Here is a 13,702-nt window from a genome sequence, read left to right as displayed (position 1 = left end):
GATGCACTTTATTTTTCCTTTTCCAATTCTCATAAAGTGTAATTGACTTGAAATAATATACCATCAGTTGAAATCCACTCTTACAAACACAATATTTATTCTTCTATTTGTCTCATTGCAGATAAGCGGATACTTCACACTGACTTTGAGTCCCCTCAGGTGTCTGATCAGCAGTTTCCAGAAATATTCCAAGGTAAGCAGGTTAATTTTGCAGTGCCTCTCTCCAAGACCGCACCAGCAGAACAAAGACTTAAAGCTCGTTCATCAAAGTCTCAAGTGCATGATAAATATGCAACTGAACATAGCAAGGCAACTGATGAATCGATATCAAAGGTGTTGGATTGGTTCATCAGGAGTGATGAAACACCAACTGTAAGGGTAGAAGAAATGAAAAGTCCAACTGAAGCAACAGTGGAAAACATATCTGAACCTTTAAAATCTGTACTTCCAAAGCCAGATGAAGAGTTTACACATACTGAATCAGCTTCATTTACAGAAGAATCTAAATCATTGCCATACTTAAATGACAAAATTCAGGAGAAAGAAGAGCAAGAAATCCAATTACTGGAAGCTCAAAATCCAATAAAAAATAATATTTCTGATAAATATACAATCCCAGAAGCAGCACTTTTGGAGGAGGAAAGTAAAACTAGAACAAAAGATGTTTCTGAGCTTACTTATCCAGACTACTCAATTTTTGACCATTTTTCGAATGATAAACAGCAGGACTTAAATCAGGAGCAAAATGAAGAGTCAGCACAAAGGACATTGACTTTAAAACCATTCACAGAGAAATGGACAGTTGGCATAAAAGAAAATATAGGTGGAGAGTCTGAAAGTACAGAATCAACTTCTAATGATATTGACATTGTACCCATTGATAACATTGAAAATTATTCACAAGAGTCTAAATCAAGACCAGAACAAACAGAATTTACCATCGAAGAACTTAAAACTGTGCCATTGATTGATAACAAAGATGAAAAAAAGGACATACTTTACACTGATCAAATATCTTCACCCAAGGACAAAACATCAGCCCAGAAAAATGCTTTTGCAAATGCAGTGTTTAGAAAGTCTTCCAAGGGAGAAAAGATTGATATGTATTCAGTGATTGACAGATCAGCATTGTTGGAAAGCAAAGGAAATAATAATTCTGAAACTATGATCAATAATGGAGTAGTGCAGCAGTTAGACCATAACAAGAATACAGAAGAACAATCTAATCTTGAATTAGAGCAACATCAGATACATGGAAGCGAGAAAGAACAAATGGCAATTAAATGTGAGGAGCCTTTCTTAGAAAATGCGATGCAAAAACAAAATCAAGCTGAAAATAGTCCTGCATACAGGGCAGTATCAACAGAAAGCACAGCTCCTTACAAAATAGAACCAACTTCTTTCAGCAAGCAGAACGTGGAAAAAAACAATACTTCAGAGTGGAATAGTAATGTCCCAGAGGTGAAACAGACATTGCGCAAAGAAGATAAAAGTGAAGCTAATCTCTATTTGAAGGGGTATGACACAAACATAATTTCTGAAGAAGGTAAACCTTTCACTATAATTTCAATCAACAAAAGGATATATGAAACATCAGATAATCCTCCTTTTAATAACACTCAATTCGTAAACTTAATGAATTTTTGGGACAAGGGAATTAAAAGTGACACTGATAACAACGATGATCAGTCAAAATTTACCCAAATATCTGATGACAAACATCTGAGCACCCAAGTGGCAATGAAAACTGAACCAGGGATTCCACTAGACCCTGAGTTTTTGATGACACAGAGGTCCAATCCAGTCCAGAGAATTACTCAACCTTCTGACTTTGACACTCCTGAACAACCTACAGAAATTAAACATGCAAAACCCCAGTTATATAGTGGGCCAAGTGTTCAAGAAATATTGCACCAACTTGGTCATCAAAGTGAAACTGAAAGTCCAAAGAAAAAGTTGGACACCAAATATTTCCCCAAGGTTCTTCCAACGGAACCAAATCTGATTCAGGTAAAACTTAAGAAAGCACCTTATTTTTCAAATGAAGATGGGCTTTCCCCTACTTCTAGTATTTTCCAGAAACATTCTCTTGATATAGAGGAAGAACCTGAAGAGGGTACAGTTTGTCAACCAAAATTAAGAAAGCCAAACACGTCATATATTGGATTGCAAAAACTACATCAAGATAAAGATGAAGGTGTGGCATTAACTGATGAAGACCTGAATAAAGATGAAGAGCCTTTGCCATCGTCATTCATGCTCAGAGACAATGAATCGATTGATGGACAAAACATTTTTAACCTAATCAGGAATAATAACGAGGAATATATTCCAGAAAAGAGAATGGGCAATGTTGAATCATTAGACAACAGAGTCCAGATTACTCCAAAATCAATTGGTATACCTTACCAGGATGAAAAAATACCCATTAGACAAACTTCTTCCGATGCTGTGAACAATAATGAAGAAAATCTTACTTTGTTTGCAGGAGATTCCAGGCTCATAGAAGAAAATGACATCTCTCAGGAGAAACTTGATAGATTTGAGTTGCCAGATAGCCCGATCCAAACATTTTTGAACCCAACTGATACATCTTTGCAAGAAGAGGAAATATCGCCGATTAAGAGTGATAAAGAACCTATCTATGAGGAAGTCCCAGGAGTCAATTTAAATGAAAATAAGAGTGATTTTGAATTGCACGATGAATTTGAACCTAAATTGAATCTTCAGTCCGGAATTACGAGGACAAGCACCTTCAAGGAAAGTGAGGATGGTTCCACTGAAATGCCCACTGAGATCCACAAATCAGAAATGCCTTATGATTCTGAACAGGAAGCTAAACACATCTCTTCAAATCATTGGGGAGGAAATGATCACATGCATGTGGAATCCAGAGGTTCACTCAGTGAGCATTATTTTTTATTGGCATGGTGGGCTACTCTGTTTTCTCTTCTCATTTGATTTGTTATTATTTTTATTTACTTTTGATCTTTGATGTAGCTGATTATACATTTCCACCAATCACCTCTTGATTTTTATGGATTTTGTATCTAACTACGGGTGTTCTCTATGGAATAATAGACTTCAAAAATCACTTCATTTCTATCCTGCCTTTATTCCAGAATGGTTTCTTGTTTCATTACCATATTTACTGAGAAAAATCACCTATTTTTCTTTGTTGTGGTAGTATAATAAGATTTAAAAAAAATCAAAATAATTTTAGTGATTCTGAAACTATTAACTTTCCACAATTGCTGCAGTTTGGATGTTAGTACATGGGATTTAAATATCACTATAATTCTTTCATGGCAAAACAATTATAGGTTCAAATCTTTTACAAGGCTTGACCTAATCTCGGATGGTAGCTCACTACTGTTGACTTGAGATGTGGTCAATTTGGTATGAGGTTAATTTGGGTTCTGTCCAACTGCTTTCATAATGCCTTTAATTAAGGTTGTCAAAGAATACAGCAGAATATAGATCAGGTACACATATGTATTGTTTAGTTTAGAAATGCAGCATGGAAATATGCCCACTGAATCCACACCGACCGTCAATGACCCTTTCACGCTTGTTCAGTTATCCCACTGATGTGGCGAGAGAAACTAAAGATATTTTAATCCAGGCAAGTGTGAGGTTAAACACTTTGAAAAGACAAATGTAAGCGGAAAGTATACAGTTCATGGCAAGATCCTTATGCCCCTGTCCCACTTAGGAAACCTGAACGGAAACCACTGGAGACTTTGCGCTCCACCGAAGGTTTCCGTGTGGTTCCCGGAGGTTCCCGGAGGTTTTTGTCAGTCTCCCTACCTGCTTCCACCACCTGCAACCTCCGGCAACCACCTGCAACCTCTGGGAACTGCACGGAAACCTTCGGTGGGGCGCAAATTCTCTAGTGGTTTCCGTTCAGGTTTCCTAAGTGAGACAGGGGCATGAACAGCTTTGATGTATGGAGGGTCTTACAGTCCAAGTCCATAGTTCCCTGAAAGTAGCATTGCAAGAAGATCAATTGCCTTCATTGGTTGGGGTATTGAGTATACGTGTCAGGAAGACATATTGCAGCTTTATAGAACTTTACCTACATCGCATTTTGAATATTGTGTGCAGTTCTAGTTGCCCATTAAGAAAGGATGTGCAGGCTGCAGGAGAGGTTTATCAGGAATCAGCAGCCTAGATATGAGGGTATTAACTACAAGAGGAGGTTGGACACATTTGGGATTGTTTTCTCCAGTGTATTGGAGGCTGAGGGAAAACCTAATAGAAGTTAATAAAATTGTGGTAAAATTAAATACCAGAAGTTATAGCTATAAAGAGGAAAGTGTAAAGGAGAAATGTGTGGGATGTTTTTTTTACACACAGTGGTGGGTGCCTTAAATATGCCATTAGGAGTGGTGGTGGAGACAGATATGATAATGGCATTCAAAAGGCTTTTAGATAGGCATTTGGATATGCAGAGAATGGAGGGATATGGATGACATGCAGGCAGAAGAGATCAGTTTAACGTAGCATCATATTTGGCATAGACATAGTGGACTGAAGGGCCTATTCCTGTGATGCTCTCAGGATGACAGGAGTAGAAAACCTTGGATGACAAGTGATATTGACACCGGGTAAGAAAAAAGGAAAGGGATGGATCAGGTCTAGGTAGATAGGATCAAGTGTATCCCTGAATGTATCATATAGCATGGTGACGGGTACTTTCGCCCAGCTTGCCGTTGCCTCCACCCCTTTGGACCCCATAAACCATCACCCCTTTAGATCTTTCCACTCTCAACTTAAACTTATGTCCCCGGGTTAATTCTTCTACTCTGGGTAAAAGACTCTGGGCATATACCCCGTCTATTCCCCTGATGATCTTATACACCTCTATAAGATCACGTCTCACCCTCCCACACCCCAAGGAATACAGCTCTACCTTGCTCAACCTCTCCTTGTAGCTTAAACTCTCAAGTCATGGAAACATCCTTGTAAATCTTCTTTGCACTCTTTCCAGTTTATTTATAAGAGGTGACCAAAACTGAATACAATACAATAACGGTGGCCTCACCAGCACCTTGCACAGCTATAACATAACATCCTAACTTCTGTACTCAATATCCTGACTGATGAGTGCCAATTTGCCAAAAGCCTTTTTGACCACTTTGATGCCATTTTCAAGGAACTGTGTACCTGTATTCCAAGACTGCTCTGCTCTATAGCACTCCCCAGAGCTCTGCCATTTACTGTGAAGATCATGCCCTAGTTGTATGCCCTAGATCAGGCCCTAAATGTAACACCTCGCACTTATAGATTCACTCCATAGATGCTGCTACACCCGCTGAGTTTATCCAGCATTTTTGTGTACCTTCAATTTTCCAGCATCTGCAGTTCCTTCTTAAACAAGATATAATAGGAACCCGAGGGGCAACTTTCTTACAAAGAGAGTTCTACATATATGGAATTAACTGTCAGGGGAAGCGGTTGACAGTAACAACATTTGAATGACAAAGTGCTGGAGTAACTCAATGGGTCAGTCAGCATCTCCGGAGAACATGGAGACTATCAGATTGAAGAAGGGTCTTGACCCGGTGTCACCTATCCATGTCCTCCAGAGATGCTGCCTGATCTGCTGAGTTACTCCAGGACTTTGTGTCTTTTTTGTAAACCTGAATCTGCAGTTACTTGCTTCAACATTTGTAAGGCAGGTGCATGGATAGGAAAGGTTTAGAGGAATATTGCTCAAATGCAGGCAAATGGGAATAGCATTGATGGGCATCTAGGTTGGCACAGACATCATGGGATGAAGGGCCTGTTTCCATGCTGTATGACCTTTATCTATGACTCTATGACCAACCAGATCAGTATGGCAGATGAAGGCTGCGTTATCCTGAAAGTGCATAACATTGGGAAATCAAGGCATGCAGTTCCGTTCCCGCCAATGCCTCCTCAAAACAGTATTGCATGCAGATTAAAATGTCAGTTTACATGTTCTTGATGTAGAAATTGGTTCAGCGTCACATGTGACTTTTGATAGGAAGCACACAGACAAAATGTATGAGTGGTACAAACAATATAAATGGTAATAGAGTAGTTTGCCACGTTTTGAAAGAAGAACAACATTTAATTGCATAATACTAATAAAAGCAAGGCTCTGTGCAATGGCACTTCCAGATCTGAGTAGAGCTTTTTCATATGTCTACCATTAATGCACAGGACATGTACAGTTTGTAGCTCTGCTACACTTAGAGCAGTGGCTTTGGACATCAGGGATAGGAACTCTTGCATTTTGGTGTAGATGTGGAAGTAATGGCAGCTTTTTCCCATGCTGATACTTCCTCGCCCAAATTTACTTGCAATGCAACTATGGAAAGTTACAATGTATGCATGTAGAAACAGAACATTAATTATGCCCTGGTATGTCTTTTTGTACTCTCAAGAAAATATCATGGTATCTCATGGAGATCTATCATCAAGGATCTAATTTGTTCAAAATAAATCTAAGAAATCAACTGGAATCCAGAACCATAAGCATAATATCTGCTTTTGCTAATAACAGATAACTGTTGAAGATGATAGATTCCTATTAAGAACTGCATTGGTTACATGATAATCTGAATACTGTATATTTAGGAATAAGGCAGATGGGTGGCAGATAAAATTCTAACAGGAGATAAGCAAACTGCTTCATACTGGGACAAAACAAAATCCAAGTAGAGAACATTAATTAAATTGAAATAGAACTCTGTCTGAGGAAATTTAGGCCTGGGGTCCAGATTAACTGGGGTCCAGATTAACCATAAATTGATTATGTACAATTTTCTTGGTGCTAATGAGTAATGTAGTGAGATAATGAAAGATAAGGATAGCGCTGAGTTGCCTTGAACCAATGAATCACAGGTTAAGAGGTGAAGTAATCGCTGCTTATATGATTCTAAAGAAACTGAATAACATCGTCCATGGATTATTTCACTTTCAATGGAAATGTCAAAAGGATGCACCATCTGTCGCTATACCTCCTCCCTCGACTCTGTCCAGGGACCCTGACAGTCCTTTCAGGTTAGGCAGAGGTTCACTTGCACCTCCTCCAACCTCATCTACGGTATCCGTTGTTCAAGATGTGGACTCGTACATCGGTGAGACCAAACGCAGACTGGGCGATCGTTTCACGGAACACCTTCGCTCAGCCTGCCTGAACTTACTTGATCTACCGGTTGCTGGACACTTTACCTCTCCTTCCCATTCCTAAACAGACCTTTCTGCCCTCGGTCTCCTCCATTGTCAGAGTGAGGCTAAACGTAATTTGGAGGAACAGCATCTCATATTTTGCTTATAGCCGGTATGATTATTGATTTCTCTCGCTTCGGGTAGCCTCGGCATTCCCTCTCTATCCCTCCCCCACCCGTCGCACTAGCTTCTCATTTTTACCCTACAAACAGCTTACAATGGCCCGTTTCCTTTATCATTGTTACTTTTTTGCATATATTTCATTCATTGTTCTTTATGTCTCCACATCACCGTCTATATCTCTCGTTTCCCTTCTCCCTAACCAGTCTGAAGAAGAGTCTTGACCCGAAACGTTACCCATTCCTTCTCTCCAGAGATGCTGCTTGTCCCGCTGAGTTACTCCAGCTTTTTGTGTCTACGGTTTAAACCAGCATCTGCAGTTCCTTCTTACACATACAATCTATACAATATGTTCTTGATGTGTGTGGTGGCATGATGGCACAGCAATTGGCTGTGTTGCCTCAGCTCTAGGGACTTAAGTTTGAACCTGACATCGGGTCCGTAACTGCTATCTTTGAGGAGCTTGCGCATTCTCCTCATGACCATGTACAGGATGTTTCGGAGCGATGATCTTATTACCTCCGACAGCGCCGTAGGTGGCTGCTATTTGTATACATTGGGTTTGCAAGCAAAGAATTTCACTGTGCCGAGTCACATGTGATAATAAAGCATTCCATTCCATCCCAAGGACGTACTGGCAGGTTAATTGGATGCAAAACATTACCCTTTATTATGTGTCAATAGGGGGGGGGGGACTTGGTGGCTTTTCAGAGAAAGTAAAGGGCCTGTCCCACTTGGCCGTCATTTACGCAACATCATTTAGGCGTCACGACGCACGCGTCGTGTCACGCACGTGATGTGAAAATGGTGCGCATTATGCACGCATGGTGCGTGATGACATAGGCAGTGATTTTGTGATGTACAAAATATTTGCGCGCCATCTGCGTGATGCGCAAATGACGGCCAAGTGGGACAGGTCCTTACGTTGCAGGGCTACAGAGACATAAAGAGGTGGGGAGAGGAAGTAATTGATCTGAAGTGATTGCTTTGTCGTCACCAGCATGGGTCTGATGGACAAATCGGCAACACTTTCCATCTGTATTATGAGAACAACTGATCCAGCCAGCTACATGCTAAAATTAATGCAGAACAAAGATTCAGGAAGGAATTGAAAATATTCAGCCATTGTTTTATCCCATTCGTTTTTGTGAACATCTCGTAGCCATTCAGTTGCCAAAGGTAGAGAAAGCCTAATAATTTATATTGTCAGAGCTAACAATTTGTAATTGAATGCCCTGGGCTCCAGATTAAACAAATGTTTTATCGTCTTATACGAGTACAAAAATTCCTACTGGGTCGCAAGCAAAAAACAATTCTCTCAAACATTGACTATTAAGTAAATCTTCAAACAGGATACTTTTAAATTGTCAATGTGTTAAATGTTTTCCTTTGTAACAGGTGAGGACGAAATGCCGACCATGTCTTGGAAAATGAACCCACATGCAAGTGATACTTCCAAAAGCCTGCAGGATCTCAATGCCATTGACTCAAGTGAGAACACTGTATATATTAATTATTTAGATACTCTAACCATGCTTTCAATATTTCAGTTTATGGGACATTTGTTTTACTTTATGGCCAAAGAAGGAATTGACTGCCAACCTGTTTTTTTTTTTGTTGTTTAAACTGCCTCCGTGACAATTATTTGATATATTATGATTGTAATGACAGATTTTTATATTGTTTCAAGGATTTTTTCCTTTAGTCACTATGATTGAAGACAGGGATCAGCAGATAATCGATACGCATTCAATGCCGTAGAAAGATAAATTCAGCGAGATGATTGGAGGAGGGAGGAGTGGGGGGGAGGGTGGGACTGAGGATAGAGCACGGTGATTGGAGGAGTGAGACGTGGCATAGACCTGCGCTTCATCGGCAGCCAGGATCGATCAAGGCCGGGGGGCACTGTCCTCCCCCCCCCCCCCCCCCCCCCCAGAGAGGTGGCCAGAGAGGTCGGCAGCAAAGATCCTCCGCTATAGTATCTTTGGTTAGGAATCAGACGGGCCAGCGCAGAGAAACAGCGCTAAAGCCAGCTAACTCTGCCTGTCCCGCCAGGTGAGCTTACAACCCTTCCCGTACTTGCGGGAAATATGGCCAGCGCTGGTGTCCCGTCAGTCCAGACAGGGCTGTAGTTAACCTGGTGAGACAGGCTGAGTTGAGCTACATTGAGCCTCCGAAGCCTCGCTCGTGGTCGCCAAAAAATTGTATCCCTCCCCGTCGGTTTTGATAGCGATTTCCGCTCTTGGTTGTAGTAGTAAAAACCGTAAGATATTCACCCAAACTTCTTCTTGTATAAGTACATTTTAATCTTACTTGTGGTCATACTCGTGCATGGTCGAAAGCTGTGACCTCTCCCCCATGCTTCTTCAAACTAAACTAACTACTAGGGAGTCTGTGCGAGAATCCCAGCCGCAAATACGCCTCCGACTTCGTATAAATCCCACCCACATAATTACCGGCAGATAAACTTTAAAGGTAGCTGGTTATAGTTATAACATACCGAGTTAAGCTAAATGGCTACTACGATGATGCAGAGACTGTTTTGTATTTATTCACAATAGTGCCAAGCACATTGGATTTGAAGAAAAAAGAAATGATCCTCAGTGCTCATGACGGTAAATATGTTTTTAACGATACTTAAATATCAGGTTTGTAATACTGCCATGACTGACAATGAATAACATTTCAATTGGGGAATTAATTTTATTTTTCTATCAATGGTAGTCAAATTAATTCCTGTGGACTACTTCACACTATCTCACACTCTCCCTTATTATTGCCAAACACTTTTGAGCAAACTCAGACTTCCATGTATGATGAGTAATTATTGATCATTCTCGATTCTTGAGTCCAAGAGATTGACTGTCTCTTGATTCTTTGAAACTTTGCACAGTTTACTTAATTTGCTAACTCTGGACAAGCAAAGCAGTAATTGCCTACTTTGTAGTTTAGTTTAGAGATACAGCATGGAAACAGGCCCACCGAGCTCACACCGACAGCCACCTGTACTGTACACTAGTTCTATGTTACCCCACAATTGCATCCGACACACTGGGAACAATTTATAGAAACTAATTAACCTACATGTCTTTGGAATGTGGGAGAAAACCCATGTGATTACAGGAAGAATGTACAAACTATGCAAAGACAAAAAGGACGTCGGGATCGAACCAGGGTCCCTGGTACTGTGAGGCAGCAGCTGTACCACTGTGCCCGCCCCTATTGATGAAGGGATATGTGAATGAAAATGCCAGCACTCCCCCGTGGCAGTCAACAGCTTTGGTATTTCTTGTATTCAAGTGTTTGACATGCTCACAAGGATGCAAGAGGTTTAAAGTTCCAATGAGTTGCTTGTCACTCAGGCATTGACCTCCTAATTTGTATCACTGAGGGTGCACAAATTGCAAAGATTCCCCGCTAATTTTGGTGGGAATTTGCACCCGTGCTGTATTGGAGCTTTAATACATTCATTTTGATTAATGGGAATGGCAGCAAGGAACTTTGGTGAGTTTTAGTTAATTTAAATTCAATGCAGTATTTTGTGTGTTTTTTGCATTACTTTTAAAGATTTTTAGACAGTCATTTTTAGACAGTGCTGATAGTCAAGAGACATGTCCATAAAGCTGTACAGTGTGAAAACAGGCTCTTCGACCCAACTTGTCCATGCCCACCAAGTAGGCATATTGGGCTAGTCCCATGTGCCTACATTTGGTCCATAGCATCTAAAACCTTCCATCCATATGTCCGCCTAAATATCTTTTGAAAATCATAAATGTGTCTGCTTATTATATCATTATTTAATTCTCTGTTTTTAACTCACTGCTCTCTCTTCCTCTGCTCTTTCTTTTCTTGTTCCCCTTCCTTTCACCCTCCCTATGAGCACTGCTACTCTTTGGGGGGGGGGGGGGGGGGGGAATGATTTAATGTGTAGTGATAAAATGTGCATCGACTCTTTTGTTAATAAACAAATAATGAATGTCATTATAAATTATTATGCAAAAGCTGGTTACCTGAACCAAGACATAATATGCTGCAAACAGTGAAGATAGAAAATGATTAATTGTTTCCGATTGATAACTTTCCCTCAACTTAAGATAATTTTTGTTAGGTTTTGCCAGAAATTCAGCAACTCTATGATATTCACAGGAATATAGAAAGCCCAATGTAGCATTTGGCTGTACAATGATTTGTTGATGCATTCCGAAACTGAGCTTTGGATTCCAGCAAGGAAGTGCAAAGTTGTAGCAATATTCCAGGACTTGCTCGGTCAGGCCAGCTTTTCCATTTATGTTAAGGGAAACAGAAAGACTGAAGTAAATGGGTGTTAGTTTAGAATATTGTCAGTTACTTCAGCTGGTTTATTAAAATCCTTTAAATGTTTGAATTTTTTTTAATGGATTTTGAATGTTTTGGTTCATATTTTGACTCACTGAGCCAATTGTCACTTTTTCAGATTCAGATTCAGATTCAGATTCAATTTTAATTGTCATTGTCAGTGTACAGTACAGAGACAACGAAATGCATTTAGCATCTCCCTTGAACAGCGACATAGCAAACAATTTGAATAAAAAAAAAAAAAAAAATAATAATAATAATAAGTGTCCAGGGGGTGGGGGGGGGGGGGGGGGGGGGGGGGGGGGGGGTTGATTGGCAGTCACCGAGGTACGTTGTTTAGTAGAGTGACAGCCGCCGCAAAGAAGCTGTTCCTCGACCTGCTGGTTCAGCAACGGAGAGACCTGTAGCGCCTCCCGGATGGTAGGAGGGTAAACAGTCCATGGTTGGGGTGAGAGCAGTCCTTGGCGATGCTGAGCGCCCTCCGCAGACAGCGCTTGCTTTGGACAGACTCAATGGAGGGGAGCGTGGAACCGGTGATGCGTTGGGCAATTTTCACCACTCTCTGCAATGCCTTCCGGTCGGAAACAGAGCAGTTGCCATACCACACTGTGATGCAGTTGGTAAGGATGCTCTCGATGGTGCAGCGGTAGAAGTTCACCAGGATCTGAGGAGACAGATGGACCTTCTTCAGTCTCCTCAGGAAGAAGAGATGCTGATGAGCCTTCTTGATCAGAGTAGAGGTATTGTGGGTCCAAGAGAGGTCATCGGAGATGTTGACTCCCAGGAACCTGAAGTTAGAAACACGTTCCACCTCCGTCCCGTTAATGTGGATGGGGGTGTGCGTGCCGCCTCTGGACTTCCTGAAGTCTACAATGAGCTCCTTGGTCTTCTTGGAGTTAAGGGCCAGGTTGTTGTCAGCGCACCATGCTGCTAAGTGCTGGACCTCCTCCCTGTAGGCCAGCTCATCGTTGTTGCTGATGAGGCCAATCACCGTTGTATCATCTGCATACTTGATGATGGTGTTAGTACCATGTACAGGTGTGAAGTCATAGGTGAAGAGGGAGTAGAGGAGGGGGCTCAGCACACAGCCCTGAGGAACGCCGGTGTTCAGGGTGAGGGTTGAAGAGGTGTGCTTGTCTAACCTCACAGACTGGGGTCTGTTGGTTAGAAAGTCCAGTATCCAGTTGCAGAGGGAGGGGTCGATGCCCAGGTTACCGAGTTTGGTGATCAGTTTTGATGGAATAATGGTGTTGAATGCTGAGCTGTAATCGATGAACAGCATTCTTACATAAGTGTCTCTGTTGTCAAGGTGGGAGAGGGCGGAGTGAAGTGCCGTTGAGATGGCATCCTCCGTACTCCTGTTCTTGCGGTAGGCAAACTGATAGGGATCCAGTGTGGGGGGTAGGCAGCTTTTGAGGTGTGCCAGGACCAGCCTCTCGAAGCACTTGGTGATGATGGGGGTAAGTGCAACTGGGCAGAAGTCGTTGAGGCTTGCCGCAGTGGAGTGTTTTGGCACTGGCACGATGGAGGTGGCTTTAAGGCAAGTGGGGACAACTGCTTGGGCAAGTGACAGGTTGAAGATGTCAGTCCAGACGTCTGTCAGCTGCGCAGCACAGGCACTGAGCACGCGCCCGGGGATGCCGTCAGGGCCAGCAGCCTTACGTGCATTAGTCCTACTCAGTGCCACGTACACGTCATAGGGGGGGAGTGTGAGGGGTTGGTGATCGGCAGGTAGCACAGCCTTGATGGCTGTCTCTAGATTGTCCCTGTCGAAGCGGCCATAGAAGTGATTAAGCTCCTCAAGGAAGGAGGCGTCGCTGGATGTGGGGGTGATGTTGGAGGGTCTGTAGTCCTGGATGCCTTGCCACATGCGTCGGGGGTCGGAGTTGTTGTTGAAGTGCTCCTCAATCCTGAGCTTATGGCAGTGCTTGGCCTTCCTGATGCCTCTCTTCAGGTTAGCCCTGGATGAACTGTAGGCACGAGCATCGCCTGACCTGAAAGCGGTGTCCCGTGCTTTCAGCAGTAGCCTGACCTCGCTGTTCAT

General features: G+C 42.0%; 1 protein-coding gene across 10 annotated transcripts in view; it reads left to right on the top strand.

Annotated features, from left to right (window-relative positions):
- LOC129698230 (synaptotagmin-like protein 2) overlaps nucleotides 1–13,702 on the top strand; it is a 124,996-nt gene that overhangs the window by 76,734 nt on the left and 34,560 nt on the right. For 4 of the 10 annotated variants that reach the window (XM_055637210.1, XM_055637209.1, XM_055637206.1 and 1 more), the window contains 3 exons: nucleotides 122–2,905; nucleotides 8,722–8,814; nucleotides 9,885–9,938. In XM_055637210.1, the coding sequence (XP_055493185.1) occupies nucleotides 122–2,905; nucleotides 8,722–8,814; nucleotides 9,885–9,938 (2,931 nt within the window). The remainder of the gene's footprint in view (nucleotides 1–121; nucleotides 2,906–8,721; nucleotides 8,815–9,884; nucleotides 9,939–13,702) is intronic. The other 6 variants (XM_055637211.1, XM_055637213.1, XM_055637212.1 and 3 more) reach the window with 4 other exon arrangements.

This window comes from Leucoraja erinacea, chromosome 6 (assembly GCF_028641065.1).
Source record: "Leucoraja erinacea ecotype New England chromosome 6, Leri_hhj_1, whole genome shotgun sequence".
NCBI classification, from domain to species: domain Eukaryota; kingdom Metazoa; phylum Chordata; class Chondrichthyes; order Rajiformes; family Rajidae; genus Leucoraja; species Leucoraja erinaceus.
The sequence above is the reverse complement of the archived record's forward strand: the minus strand, read 5'-3'. Positions and strand labels throughout refer to the sequence as shown.